Source organism: Chlorocebus sabaeus, chromosome 21 (genome assembly GCF_047675955.1).
Source record: "Chlorocebus sabaeus isolate Y175 chromosome 21, mChlSab1.0.hap1, whole genome shotgun sequence".
In the NCBI taxonomy this organism is placed as follows: domain Eukaryota; kingdom Metazoa; phylum Chordata; class Mammalia; order Primates; family Cercopithecidae; genus Chlorocebus; species Chlorocebus sabaeus.
This window is the reverse complement of record NC_132924.1, coordinates 31,056,957-31,071,785: the sequence shown is the minus strand read 5'-3', so window position 1 is coordinate 31,071,785 and position 14,829 is coordinate 31,056,957. Positions and strand designations below refer to the sequence as shown.

Here is a 14,829-nt window from a genome sequence, read left to right as displayed (position 1 = left end):
GGATTGCTTTGTTCTCCCAGCCCTGGGCCAACCTCCCTTCTCCATGTCACCAGGAAGGCTCCAGAATGTCAGTTTTGGGGGCTGTTCAAGTAAGGTTGACTTAATTGCTCTCCAGTGCTTGGCAGGTAAGAGACTTGCAGGTTTTGCTTGCTGTAAACAATGTTGTAATTAATACCCCTGTACATTTGCTTTTTCTGTATTTGGATTCTTTTTCTGTATTTCTGTATTCTGTATTTTTCTGTATTTTGGATTTCTATACGTGGGATTCCTGGGTCAGAGTTCCAAAAACTTTTAGTATAAATAAATTAGGCAAATAATCACCAAAGTGTTTTTCCAAAAGGAAAACAGTGTTTTTTCCTTTTAATTTTTTTAGGAAAAATATTAAATTTTTCTCAAACAAAATATGAGATAATGTAATACAATGTAAAATAATAAATGTGGTTTTTTTTTCTCTTTGGGCTTTCTTCGATCTAGGTTTAGGAAATCCTCTCTTACCCAGAAGTTTGATAACAATTTGACTGTGATAGCTTCTGTGGTTGATTTTTAGAAAGACGTTTAGCCTTTATTTTGGTGTTTGGTGTGAGACGAGGGTCTGAGTAGCTGCTTGCAACTCACCAGAGAAAACACAGTCTCATTTACACTGGCAAGTTCCCTTTTTGGACTCATTTCTTCACCCCATAGAGCCAGGCAGGAAGAGAAGCGGCGAGGTATCAGGGAGTGTGGAATGCTGAGATGGTAGTTTCCCTAATCTTGAAAAGGAGCTTGATTCTTTTCTTATCTGTCTGACTTTTCAAGTGGTCTTATTTTCCTGATAGGCAGTTAGAAATTTGCTCCTTTGCTTACTATTGCAACAGAAGTCCTCTTGAATGGAAATTTCCTTGCTCTGTTAAAAAAAACCCCACTGTATAGAAAGGTGTCTAAGATAAGGCACACATTCTTAAAAGGGCCTAAAGCTTAGCCCTCTCATGAACAAAGTGTTGTCACATTGATGAAAGCAAACCTTAGGATAGTGGTTGTCAACTGGGGACAGTTTTGCCTCCCAGGGGACATTTGACAATGTCTGGGGACATTTTTAGTGGTTGTAACTTCGGAGTGTACTGGCTTCTAGGCGGTAGAGGCCAGGGATGCTGCTAAAAATCCTATGACACAGTTTCACACCCCCACCCCAACAAGGAATTATCTGGTCTGAAGAGTCAATAGCACTGAGGTTAAGAAACTCGTTCTTAGAATATATCTGTAAGAGGCTTCACTTTGAGAAGATTGCCCGAGTGCTGTTAGGACTCTTGGCTAGGCCAGAGTCATGAGGCATATAGGGATGGAGAAGGCCTGAGTGGTGGAGAAGCAGGTGGAAGCCTGAGGGTAGAGACTCTGATTGCCAAGGGGGAGTTTGGACTCATTCCTCTGGCAGCAGGAGGCACTGGAGGCCTTGCATTAGGAGGGGCATCCTCTATCCATCCAAGGACATCCAATTGCAGCAGGATGTGTAGTTCTGGGAAGGATGGTCTCTTCCCACCCTATACAGACTCCCTAGATACCCACGTCCTGCTGCAGGGGCTCTGTGTAATCCCTGAATAGTACATGCATGTCTACAGTTCAACTCCTTAAGTGTTAATGCTGGGCATCTTCCATGCGCCTCTCCATTCTGCTCTCCATCCTCTCCTCCCCAGGCTACTTCAAGTGCCAGGAAGCTGACATGTGGACTGCAGTCACCACTCCCTTCCCTCTAAATTTGGCAGGATATTGGAGGGAGGTAGGAGAAGGAGGTCTGGGTATTTATTCTTTAGCTACTCTATTAGTCCGTTTTCATACTGCTAATAAAGACATACCCAAGACTGGGTAATTTATGCAGGAAAGCGATTTAATGGACTCACTGTTCCAGATGGCCGGGGAGGCCTCACAATCATGGCTGAAGGCAAGGAGGAGCAAGTCGTGTCTTACATGGATGTCAGCAGGCAAAAAGAGAGCTTGTGTGGGGAAAGTCTCCCTTATAAAACCATCAGATTTCATGAGACTTATTCACTATCATGAGAACAGCATGGGAAAGACCTGTCCCCATGGTTCAATTACCTCCCACTGGGTCCCTCCTACAACACATGGGAATTGTGGGAGCTATAATTCAAGACGAGATCTGGGTGGGGACACAGCCAAACCATATCAGCTCCTGTGCTGTTGGCTGCTGCAGGAGGCCCTCTCTGCACAGCTCTGTCTCAGTCTCACTGGGATGATGGCTCCTCCATGCTGCTAGCCCTCAGGTTCTGTGATGTTGCTTTCTATGAGTCAACTTGGCTAGGTCATGGTGCCCAAATAGGTAGTCAGTCATGATCCTGGCTGTTTGTGTGAGGGTGTTTTTGGATGAGATTCACATTTAAATCTGTGGACTTTGAGTAAAGCAGATTGTCCTCCATAATGTGGGTGGGCTTCATCCAACCAGCTGATGGCCCAAGTAGAACAAAAGACTGGCCTTCCCAGAGCAAGAGGGAATTCTGGCAGCAGCTGGTCTTTGGACTTGAACTGCAACATTGGCTTTTCCTGGTTCCACCCTTCAGAGTCTGGACTTACCGGCCTCCACAATTACACGAGCCAATTCCTTACAATAGATCTGGTTCTCTCAGTGTACACATCCTAGGTTCTGTTTCTGTGGAGAACCCTGACTAATAGAGGTACCATATGTCTTCCTTCCACCCTGCCCACAACTTAGTACCGTGCCTTTATTGTACACTCCTCCAATTATGTAACGCAAGCCCTGCAGTTTCCCGCCAGCTCTGTATGCCTTCTGCAGGCCAGCACGATGGCTGCAAGCCTCCCTGGAGGCTGCCCAGGCACCGGCCTCTTGGAAGCTAGGCCCTGACAACCGCTGGGTGTTCCCTGCCTCTGTGGTATCCCCTGTCTATTGGGCCCTGTGAATTCAGAATTGTTTGTTGACTTAAAGCCAAAACAAGGTATTCCTATCCTTCCCACTTTCAGGGTAAGAGGTCTGAACCTCCAGTGTAGCAGATTCATTTCTGTCTGGTTTGTGGCCAAGTCAGAGCCATTTCCTAATGCCAAAAACAGAGACTGAACTTTTCTCTGTCTGTGGGAGATTTTACAACCCAGTCCTATTTCAAAGAGAAGACTGAGGCCAGGAGTGTCTTATCTGGAGTTGCCTGGTGAGTCAGCAGCCAGGAAACCAGGACCCCTCTGACAGTTTATGCTTTATGACCAGGTGCCCTTGTTCTCATTCATGGAGATTGACGACAATTTCTGCTCTTCTCCCAGTGACCTGCACAGTGATGCCAAGTCAGCCATTCTGCTCTGCCTCCTGGGGTCTGAACTGTGTTCTCCAGCAGGGATGGGGGATGCATGAAGCTGCACCCACTGCCTGGCCTAGAGAGAGCCACTGGACCCCACTGACCACCAGGGGACAAGATGGGGATCTCACTGTGCACTCAGGCCACAACACCTGTGACTTAGGGGAGGGATTTTGGTCCTCACAGTTAGTGAAGTTGGCACACAGGTGGGGAAACATGGGTCTGACACCTGCTGGAGGCCACACAGCAGCATGTGGCTGGCAGGGCTGAGAGTTGCACCCAGGGCTGGGCACTATCAATTGCCTTTGACGGACATGGATTGGTCCCTAGAGGAAGCAGGGCCAGGGCAGCTGCAGCCCCAGCGGTCATAGCGCTGGGGTTGGGGAAACCTCGTGTGTGTCAGTGTGACTAGGAGGCGGTGAAGAATGCACTCCCTTCTGCATGCCTATAGGAGAAGCTCAAGGAGAGGCATACTTGGGAGGAGCCATGGGATGAAGCTGGAATGCTGGGGGTGGAGCCTGGAGAGCTTGGAGCCCTCATAAGACCTGACAGCCAGGAGAGGGCACATTTCAGGGACACCATGGAGGGTGGCTTCACTGGGGGTGATGAGTACCAGAAGCACTTCCTGCCCAGGGACTACTTGGCCACTTACTACAGCTTCGATGGCAGCCCCTCACCCGAGGCTGAGATACTGAAGTTTAACTTGGAATGTCTCCACAAGACCTTCGGCCCTGGTGAGCAGAGGGTGACCCTTCCCCTCGAGCCTCTCTCCAAGGAATCTGGATAGGGATGGGGATAAGGTGTCCTGGGGGCAGTCTGGTCTCCTCTAGGGGTTTTTAGGGGCGGGCTGGGGGAGCTGCTGGGGCCCTGCCCCTCTCTTTGGGCAGCTATTACACTGGAAGTTGGGTCTGTCTCCCCATGGCTCAGGAGCTGTGTGCCAGCTGAGGGATCAGGACCTGTGGGAAGAGCACAGCCCCGTGCAGTTCCCACACTGCTCTCCATTAGCCCCTAGGCCTTTGGGGTGGAGCAGAAAAGGCTCTCCAGGTCATCATCAAGTTCAGTCCTGACCTTACACAGCCAGGTCTCTGGGACCCCCAGAAGGCCAAGGGCAAACAGCGGAGTTGTAGTGGGTCGGGATCGCCTATGCCCGGAGTGTGCAGCCCAGATGTGTCTGTGATGAGGACCTGGAAAAGCCCTGCCCTGGGACAAGGATTGCTAGGTGGGGTCTCAACCCTGTTGCAAACCTGACAGCAAGGCGCTCAGGCCCCAAGGACCTCAACTGAGCCATCTGTGCAATTGATGGCGACTTCTGCCTGTCTCCCAATGATCATTGCCTTCCCCACGGTGACCCCATGATTTGGTCATGTCTTCTAAACTCAAGCAGCCATGTCCTCACTTTGGGCACTTGACTGCGGAACAATAAGGGTGAGTCTCCTGGTGGTCTAGGGGGTAAGAGGGGGTTAAAAGACTGCTGAGCCTGGAGGAGCAGGCTGGTGCGGGAGGCAGAAATCAGAGAATAGCTGGACTGGGTGTGACCAAGCTTGGAAGGCCAAGTGATGGCCCCACGCCAGGGCTCCAGACAGAATGTTGGAAGTCATGCTTTATTCCAGCTTCCAGGTGACCCTGGATTCACTCCTGGGGCCATCTTCCTAGATCGTCTCCTCAGCCCTGGCTTCCTATTCCTGCATGCTTACACCCCTCCCCACTCCAAGGAACAAGGAACCCATCCAGGAAGGGCTGGACTTCCAGGGGAGGCTCCCAGCTCCCAGTCAGCCTGAAACCTAAAGAGCCACTGCCCCCAGCATGTCCCCTCTGAACCCTCCAGCCCGAATCTTCCCCAGAGCAGGGCTTGGGCCTCTGTTCTCTGTCCCAGAAATATTATACTCTTGGCTTATGTTCTTGACGGAAAGATATTGGGCTAATTGTTTAACCTTTTTCAGACTCAGTTTTCTAATCTGTAAAATGAAAATAGTGATAGTAGTCAGTACGCAGGGTAGTTCTGAGGTGTAAGTGGAAATTAATGCATATAAAATATTTGGTATGAGGCTTGGCTTACAGGGAACCGCCAATCTGTGATAACCACCATGCTTGGTGCTGTTTGCCCCTTGGGTAAGACCAGGGTGTGTGTCCTCATCCCTGTGTCTGCCTTGGGTCTCGTTTCTCTTACCCGTCCATTACCAGTCTTTCCCTCCCACAGGAGGCCTTCAAGGGGACACGCTGATTGACATTGGCTCAGGCCCTACCATCTACCAAGTTCTCGCTGCCTGTGAGTCCTTCCGAGACATCACTCTCTCCGACTTTACTGACCGCAACCGGGAGGAGCTGGAAAAGTGGCTGAAGAAGGAGCCGGGGGCCTATGACTGGACCCCGGTGGTGAAATTCGCCTGTGAGCTGGAAGGAAACAGGTAGCGGTGCAGAGGTTGTGGAGGGGATTCCCAGTCAACCTTCTTTCTCAGAAGTCTCCCTGGCCTCTTGTTTGTCTCTGGCATTTTCAGGACAGTAGGACCTATAGGTACAGGACCAGATGTCCTGTGGTGGGGACAGAGTAGATGGGGCCCCAAGTTTCAGGATTACAGCAGTTTTAGGGGCAAGTATCTGATCACAGGACTACGTTGAGGTGTGATATAATCAAGTATGAACACTGAAAACCAGATGATAGATGATAGAACATTTCCTTCCTTCTTCTCTTCCTTCCTTACCCTCATCTATATATCTACCTATCTATCTTCTATGTATCTAACTATCCATCCATCCATCCACCCACCGGTCCATCCATCCATCCATCCATCCATCCATCCATCCATATTCATGCATCCACCCACCCATCCATATCCATCGATCCATCCACCCATCCATTCATCCATCCAACCAGTCATTCACCCATCCATTCATCCATCCAGCCAGCCATTCACCCATCCATCCATCTATCCATCTGTCCATTCATCCATCCATCAATATTCATCCATCCACCCACCCATCCATTCATCCATCCATATCCATCAATCCATCCATCTATCCATCCATCCATTCATATCCATCCATCCATCCACCCACCCATTCATCCATCTATCCGTGTCCCTCCATGTTCATCCATCCACCCACCCATCCATCCGTCTTTCCTTCTTCCCTCTATTGTCTGTACCTGTGTGACTATATAATGCATAATGACATGAACCCACCACCCAACCTGAGTACTCGGATATAATAAAGACTTCTGTGCTTCTCTGTGACTCCTTGCCCCTGCCTTTCCTAACCCGAGGTAATCACTAATACGAATTTTATGCTTATCATTCCCTTTTTCAAAACATTTTTTCTTGCATACTTATGTATATCTAAATAATCTATAATTTAGTTTTAGTCACCTTTGAGCTTTAGAGCAGAGTAATTTGCTCTGTGTCATTTGGGATTTGCTTTTCATCACTCAAAATTAATTTTTTAAGATAGCTATATTCATACATTATCTGTAGTAAATTCATTAATTCATCCATCCATCCATCCATCCAATAATGTGTGTTAGCTGCCCCATCTGTGCTCGGGGTGGCCTTGTCCCTCCTGGGGATTAAGGGAAGGGGGCTCACATGGAATCAGAGGGAGAAATGTTCCTATAATTTTTCTGGCCCATTCTCCCTAACCATTTTTCTTTGGGGGAAACTGAGGCTCAGATTGAATATGGGCCTGCTGTCAGGTCACACAGGGACTCAGGGATAGCAATCCTTTGGGGATCCAGAGATCATCTCCATCTGCTGGTCGCAGTGGACTGAGAGTTCCCTTCAGAACCTTGAAGTGCCTCCCTGACTCCCTCTCTCTCTCTGCAGCGGCCATTGGGAGGAGAAGGAGGAGAAGCTGCGGGCAGCAGTGAAGCGGGTGCTCAAGTGTGATGTCCACCTGGGCAACCCGCTGGCCCCTGCTGTGTTGCCCCCCACCGACTGTGTGCTTACCCTGCTGGCCATGGAGTGTGCCTGCTGTAGCCTTGATGCCTACCGCACTGCACTGTGCAACCTTGCCTCACTGCTCAAGCCGTGTGGCCACCTGGTGACCACAGTCACGCTTCAGATCTCATCCTACATGGTGGGGAAGCGTGAATTTTCCTGCGTGGCCCTGGAGAAGGAGGAGGTGGAGCAGGCTGTCCTGGATGCTGGCTTTGACATTGAACAGCTCCTACAGAATCCCCAGAGCTACTCTGTCACCAATGCTGCCAGCTCTGGGGTCTGCTTCATTGTGGCTCGCAAGAAGCCTAGGCCCTGAGCCAGGAGGGCCAGCCAGAGGTCTGGTCAGGCTGTGAGGCCTTGGCCATCTGTATGCTAGAGAGGGGTGAGGAATGGATACTGTCTAACAGCCTCTGATTTCAATACTAACATTTCATCTTCTGAAACTCTGAGATTCTAACATCCTTGTTTTAGAATTCTAAGCTTCCAACATTCCTCATTCTAGGATCCTAGGAGTGGAATTTTCCATTTTCTAGTCTACTAAGCCTTACAACTGTCTTAGATGTGATCTGACTCCTGTGTGACTGTGGAGCACCCAGGGACATGGTTTCAGAGTCTACCTAATATGTTAAGAACAAGGAAACCTCTGGACAGTGGTATATTGGGGAATGTTTCATAACCAGCTCTGTAAAGGAAAAGCACCGATGTGTAGCAGTTACCAGTTTCTGTGGTGTAAATACTCCCACCATGGTGGATTTCAAGCCACCAGTGGTTTAATAACCAGTTCATAAATCTCCTAAACATGTTACAGTTGACTCTCATGAGCTGATTGGAGTCAGCTGGAACATACCACTCTCTCTAGACTAAGGTCAGCAGATTTGACAAATACAGACTGCCCCAGTTCACTGAATTTTAGATAAATGAAATAAATTTTTAAGGTTAAGTATGTCCCCAGAATTGCATGGAACATGCTTATCCTAAACAATGATTTGTTGTTCACCTGAAATTCAAATTTAGCTGGGTGTCCTGTATTTCATTTGGCAACTCTACTTCAGACCCAAGTGTAAGGTACATGGATGTGCTTTGGTCAAGGAATACGCCAAGGTAGATATCCATGCCTGCATGACTCAGCGGGTTTGGTGCACAGGCACACACCTCCACTTGTTATATAACCTGTTTGTGTAAGTTCATACTTCGTCCGAGCCACTGTTGTCTGTAAAAGGTAATTGTCCTGCTAATGCTGTACAGGGACTCTTGGGGTTCGGCTCAGCTCAACGTGACTTGACATGGTGGGCACGCTGGCGCCCAGAGAAAGAGAGAGAGCCAAAGCTGTCCGTCTTGCAGATGGACAGGAAGGAGCTAGGACACAGTTCGGCTAGCTCATGCCCAGAGGGAGAAAGAGTTAAGCTGCTGACCCTGAAGGCAAGGGAGAGCAGGCTGCACAGCTGTGTGTGGGAGCCCTGGGCTCAAGCAGCCGAGACAGGGCGGACAGTGTGAGAGAGCTAGTGTGAGTAAGCTGTTGATGAGAGCTGTTGCTGAATAAAACCATATTCACCTGCCTATGGGCCCCGAGTGTTCTTTCTGTCCATGTACCCACTCCCCTCAGACTTCAGCATGGGCTGGACCTGGACCCCAGGACCTGACACCGAGTGAGAAGAGGAACAGCCCAGGGATCAAGGGTATTCCTCGTACATAAGGTGCTCCTGCAGATAGACACATTGCAGAAAGGAGTGTTCAGCTGATTAACTGAGAAAAGCTGTTCCATCTCCCTGTGGAAGGGCTGTGAGAACAAGGTGCCTCTTCTGGGCAGACCAATTAGAGAAAAGTGTCCCTTCCTTAAGGCTGATTGGGTCACACTACTGAGCACCTGTCAGCCTCGCTTTTTCCCTCAACCCCAATCTGTGCCTTTGGGTGGGTACACCCTGGGCACAGCAACCTTGGTAAGAGCCAGGAGACCTGGGATCTACTCTCAGCCCTGTCACTAATTGTTTCACTTCTCTGGGCCTCATATTCCTATCCATGAGATTTAATCTAACTACAGGAACATCCTAAGAACAGCAGGAAGTCATTGATGTGAAAGTGCTTTTTCTTTTCCTTTTTTTTTTTTTTTTTTAGACAGAGTCTTGCTCTGTCCCCCAGGCTGGAGTGCAGTGGCGCGATCTCGGCTCACTGCAAGCTCCACCTCCCAGGTTCAGGCCATTCTCCTGCCTCAGCCTCCCAAGTAGCTGGGACTACAGGTGCCCGCCACCACGCCTGGCTAATTTTTTGTAGTTTTAGTAGAGACGGGGTTTCACCGTGTTAGCCAGGATGGTGAAAATGTTTTTTTTAAGGTGTAGTTTCACTCTTGTTACCCAAGCTGGTGTGCAATGGTGCGATCTCAGCTCACTGCAAGCTCCACCTCCTGGGTTCAAGCGATTCTCCTCCCTCAGCCTCTTGAGTAGCTGGGATTACAGGCATGTATCACCATGCTCAGCAAATTTTTGTGCTTTAAAAAGTAAAAGGTTTTGCACAAATTGACCCATTGATGTTGTTCCCCGAGAGGGTCAGGACTGAGACAGTCTTTCAAAATTACCCAGGCTAATCTCCAGGTTTTTTGTTTGTTTGTTTGTTTTGAGACAGAGTCGCACTCTGTTGCCCAGGCTGGAGTGCAGTGGTGCAATCTCAGCTCACTGCAACTTCGGCCTCCCATGTTCAAGTGATTGTCTTGCTGTAGCCTCCCAAGTCGCTGGGACTACAGGCATGCACAAACACACTTGGCTAATTTTTTTATTTTTAGTACAGACAGGGTTTTACCATGTTGGTCAGGCTGGTCTTGAACCTCTGACCTCAAGTGATCCGTCCTCCTCAGCCTTCCAAAGTGCTGGGATTACAGGCATGAGCCACCACGCCCAGCCAAATCTCCATTTTTTATAGTCAGGGACAAAGAGGTCCCAAGAGGGAAAGCGACTTGTCCAGAGGCACACAGCAAGCTGGTGACAGAGCTGGAGTGAGAACACAGGTGTTCTGACTCCTTGTTCACCCAGTGTACCCTCATTCCACCAAGTCTCCCCACCCGGCTTGGAAGGGCAGGGGGCCCTGCTTCCCTTTGGCTCTTCTTTAGCATAGACTAGTTTCTGTGACAACATCTCTGCCAGCATTCCTTCACTTCCCTTCTCATGCGTTACCCTAGAGAGCGTGTGGGCAGAACCTGTGATACGCTGTCAAGACTATGGGGGAAGGAGTCTTTAGAGAAGAAAACTCCGTTGTGACTAAAGGAAGGAACCTTCTGTTTGGGGCAGGGAGGCGGGCTTGCAAGTCATGACCATCCATCCACAGAACTGTTTCATCATGCAGCACTGAAATTCTGTACCTGTTAGACAGTAACTCCTGGTCTCCCTTCCCCTCACCCCCAGCAACTGCCATTCTACATTGTCTTTATGAATGTGACTACCCTAAGTACCTCATATAAGTGGAATCATACAGTATTTGTCCATTTGTGACTGGCTTATTTCACTTAGCGTAATGTCTTCAGGTCTATCCATGTTGCACTGTGTCAGGATTTCCTTCCTTTTCAAGGTTTTGAGTAATATACCATCGTATGGATATGCCACATTTTGTTTATCCATTCATCCACTGATGGACACTTGGTTGTGTTCGTGTTTGGGCTATTGTGAATAATGCTGTTATGAGGCCAGCCACATGTAAAACATGTAAAACTCACTGAATTCTCCCAATAGCTCATGTGGACAGTATTATTTTGAAATTCTGTTTTACACGTGAGGAAATTGAGACACAGACTTTCTCAAAGTAGCTATTAAGTAGAGAGCTGGGCTTATGAGCCCAAGCACTGACATTCCAGAGCCTGAGCTTAACCTGGACCCCACACTGTCATCTCACAGGGGTGCCAGAAGAACATCTAACTGGGCTTGGGAGAAGTCCAGGAAGCCTTCATGGAGGTGATCTGTGAGCTGAGACTTAAGAGTTAATAGTTCACTGACAGCTGATGGAGAGAAGAAGGGCTAGCCATTCCCAGCAGAAGGAAAACCTGTGTGTTGTGGCTAATTACACAAAACCCCAATTCCATTTCTAAGTCATGGCCCCTGTGGTCCCAAAGTAACATGAATATGAAAACAGAAGACATAGGAGATTTATTATCTGTGTGGTACCCCCCACTTCCTACCTATCCCCCTCCACCACATCATAGGAATCAAGTATCAAGGCCACGCCAGACTTGGAGAGATGCCAGCAGAAGCATTTCGTAGGCTCAAAAGGATACACATTTCCCAGTCTCTTCCTGACCTATTTCTAACTCCCGCATCCTTATGGGGGTGGAGCTGGAGTTTGAAGGGGCTGTGGGGGAGGTGGGGAAGAGGAGGATGAAACCGCCACAGCGCTTTTGCCCTCTGCCTGTAAGTTCAGCCTATCTTATCCTAATGCATTCTTGGCTCCTTGCTGAGAAATGCTGCTTATCTTGCGACTCCATTTAATCTCAAAAACCCTGCATTTATTCTTTTTCCTAGAACTCAGAAAAAACTCAAGCTCAGGGAACATGGTTGTTTACCAGAGGCATTTTAACTGCTTATCTAGAAAGGAAAGGAACAAAAGTTGGCCATTCTGGTCATCTCAGCTTTGGCAGCACAGAGGTCATGGAGAAGTTTTCGTAGTCAACTGCCTTTACTTATGAGAAAAGCTATAAAGACATACAGTTGTGTATAAGCACAGAAGTGAGACGGGCCCAGGCTCGTGTGGAGATCAAAGACTGCAAGACTTGAGTTCTGAGATCCTGCACATGTGGGCATGTTATATGTGCAATAAGTGTGTGGGGTGTCATGAGTTGAGATCCTAATAAAAAGAACCAGAGGTGTAAAAACATGTCATCTTGAAACAAAAGAACGCCAGTGTTCCAGAGATTATTTGTTGTTCTCCCGTGCCCAGTATGCCCCTTAACTTCTTCATAGTAAGGTTTTTTTTTTATTTATTTTTTTATTTTTTATTTTTTAGCTGGGCTCCATTTAGCTGGGCAAGGCTGCCTTAAACAAAGACTACATTTCCTAGTCCCCTTTGTAGCTTTGTGTGGCCAAGTGAGTGAGTTCTGACCAAAGGGATTTGAGCAGAAGTGTCGTATCAGCTTCGGAAGCCTTCCTTAAGATGTGGTAAACCTGGACTCTGCTATTTATTCTTCATCCTTTACCCTGTCCTGTGATCTGCAATGTGGCTGCTGGCATCTTGGTCTAGGAGGTCAAGGCCACACATGGTGGAGAAACAAGACAGAGGGAAACTGGGAACCTAACAATGTGAAGCACTCAGAAGCCCTGGGTTTTTATGTGAGAGACAAATAGACTTTCATCTTGTTTAAGTCACTGATATTGTTGTTACCCTTATTATTAGTATGGCAGAAATGCCAGAGAAGTGGTGGTGTGTCTCTTTCAGTGCATAAGGAGGTGTATAGTCCTGTGGTTGGGGACTATAACTTTGATCACTTAGTTAATGGGTTGGCCATCTTCTCCATCATAAAGTGAACATTTTCCCTTTTGTAATTAAGCAATATCTTATGGAGAGATTCTTTGAGACTACATAAATATCCTGTATCCACCAGTTTTAGCATCCATTGATGATTATTGTCTGAATGAATTATTATCATTATCCTGGTTGCTAAATGATGATTGGCAAATTCCATCATCCTTTCTACATTTACGAGTTTGACATTCAAATGTAAGGAGAGGCTTTTCCTTCTCCTTTATTTATATATATAAACATGGACTCATGGATTCTTATTTTATTCAGTTGGTTATAATCTATGACTATCATTACTTACTCTGATGTACAGATTTAGCCAGTAGGAGCCCTTTTAAGCCGGGTGGCTTGTTCTTCTGACATGATTCCCTCAGGTTTTTGAGTACTTCCTTACTAAGTTACTCTTATTTTGAGTTTTTCTTTTACTCTGAATGGAAGTGGATACTAACCAGTATAATCAGGTGTAAGAGTAAAAGAAATGGATGAGGGCTCTAGGGCTTCCTCCTTCAGCTCTGGATCTAGACACCCAGCACCTGACATGCCAGGGGCAGGAAGGGGTTCACAAAGCAGCCACCCTTCAGCCAGAGTTGAGCTAGGAAGGCATTGGTTGCTGCTTGCTCCAAACAGCCTTGTTTTTGTGAAGGACTCAAGCCAGGAAACCTGGGATAGTCACAAAGAAGAAGCCCTGTGACTAACTTCAAGCCCTGCCTTAAAGCTGAGGATACATCATGGTCTCTGTATAGAGACTGAAGTAGAAGGGAAAAATCCCTACAACCATCAGCCCAGGTGCATGGAGTTCAAATATTCAGGTAGCCAACCTAGAGGAAGGTGCTCCAATTGAACCATCAGAGCAAGGGAGCCAGGTTTGTACAGAGCTGTAGAGTAAGAAGTCAGAGAACCAGGGGAGAGGGAGAGCAAGAGGCAGAAGATTAAAAATTGTGAGCAGCAGGAAGCATCTCCAGGGCACATATAGAAAATCATATTTGTACAGCCTGGGGTAAATGGAGAAGACTGCTCATGGTAGTAACGGCCTATGGTCTCTGGCCAGATAGGCCCCATTTAGCTGTCCCGAAGCCGGAGGAGACTGTGACTCCAGCATCCCTATAATCAATTTGTGATATATCAGTGTGGACAATCCCTGTGGGAATATCTGGTCTAGCAAACCCTGGAGAAAGAGACCACTGCCCCACAATTGATTGAGCTTTCACTCATTCTTAGAGGTTTATAGTATTTAGGTTGAAAAGATAAGCTGCTTTAACAAAAGACTCCCTCATCCCCACTTCCAAAAATAGACAAAAAAGTAAAAAAAATAAAAACATTAAGCTCAAACCAGATGAAAATGTATTTCTCTCACCTGTAACCATCTGAAGTCCATGTTACCATATGACTCTGCTCCATGCAGTCATTCAGGGAACCAGGTTCCTTCCATCTTATTTTTGCCATACCTCAGGATAGCACACTTAAACTTGAGTAAGCATCAGAAGTACCTGGAAGTCTTATAAACACAGATTGCTGGGCCCCACCCTCAGAGTTTCTGATTCAGTACATCTGATGTAGGGACTGAGAATTTGTATTTCTAGTTTTCAAATGGTGCTGATGCTGGTGTCTGGGGGCAACTACACTTTTGAGAATCACTGTGCTTAGGTGCTGCTTTTGTCTTTAGGGTCACAGCACATGCTCATTGTTGCAGCTGGTGCTCTGGCTTACAGGAGAGAAAAGAGGATGAAAGAGATAGGGCCTGGTTTTAAGGTGCCGGCCCTCTTAATCTGCTGCTGACAAACTTAGTTCCATGGCTGCCTCTGACTTCAAGAAAGCCTGGGAAATACTATGTGGCTTGGAAGTCATTTGCCCAGCTCCAAACATATAACCATGCATGAAGGAAAGAATGGATTCTGTTGGGCAACTAGCAGACTTCACCACTTTGGGAGCAGTTTCAATTCATTTACTCAGACTAGAATTTTTATGCAGAATCCTACTTTGGAGGAGACTATGTTATGATTTCCAAAGAATGTCTGCATCGTTTCAACAGGAATTTTTCACAGGGAGGCACTGACAGCTATGTCTGAAGGTTCGGGGTCTGTACTTGCTGGTGAAAATATTAGAATGTGAAGCAACTGCCAAAA

At 47.4% G+C, this 14,829-nt stretch overlaps 1 protein-coding gene across 1 annotated transcript; it reads left to right on the top strand.

Annotated features, from left to right (window-relative positions):
• The first annotated feature begins 3,229 nt into the window (after positions 1 to 3,229).
• Positions 3,230 to 8,832, top strand: INMT (indolethylamine N-methyltransferase). The gene is made up of 3 exons (XM_007981716.3): positions 3,230 to 4,021; positions 5,485 to 5,692; positions 7,103 to 8,832. The coding sequence occupies exons 1-3, from the start codon at positions 3,790 to 3,792 to the stop codon at positions 7,530 to 7,532; spliced, it is 870 nt and encodes a 289-aa protein (XP_007979907.3). The 5' UTR covers positions 3,230 to 3,789; the 3' UTR covers positions 7,533 to 8,832.
• The last annotated feature ends 5,997 nt before the right edge of the window (positions 8,833 to 14,829 follow it).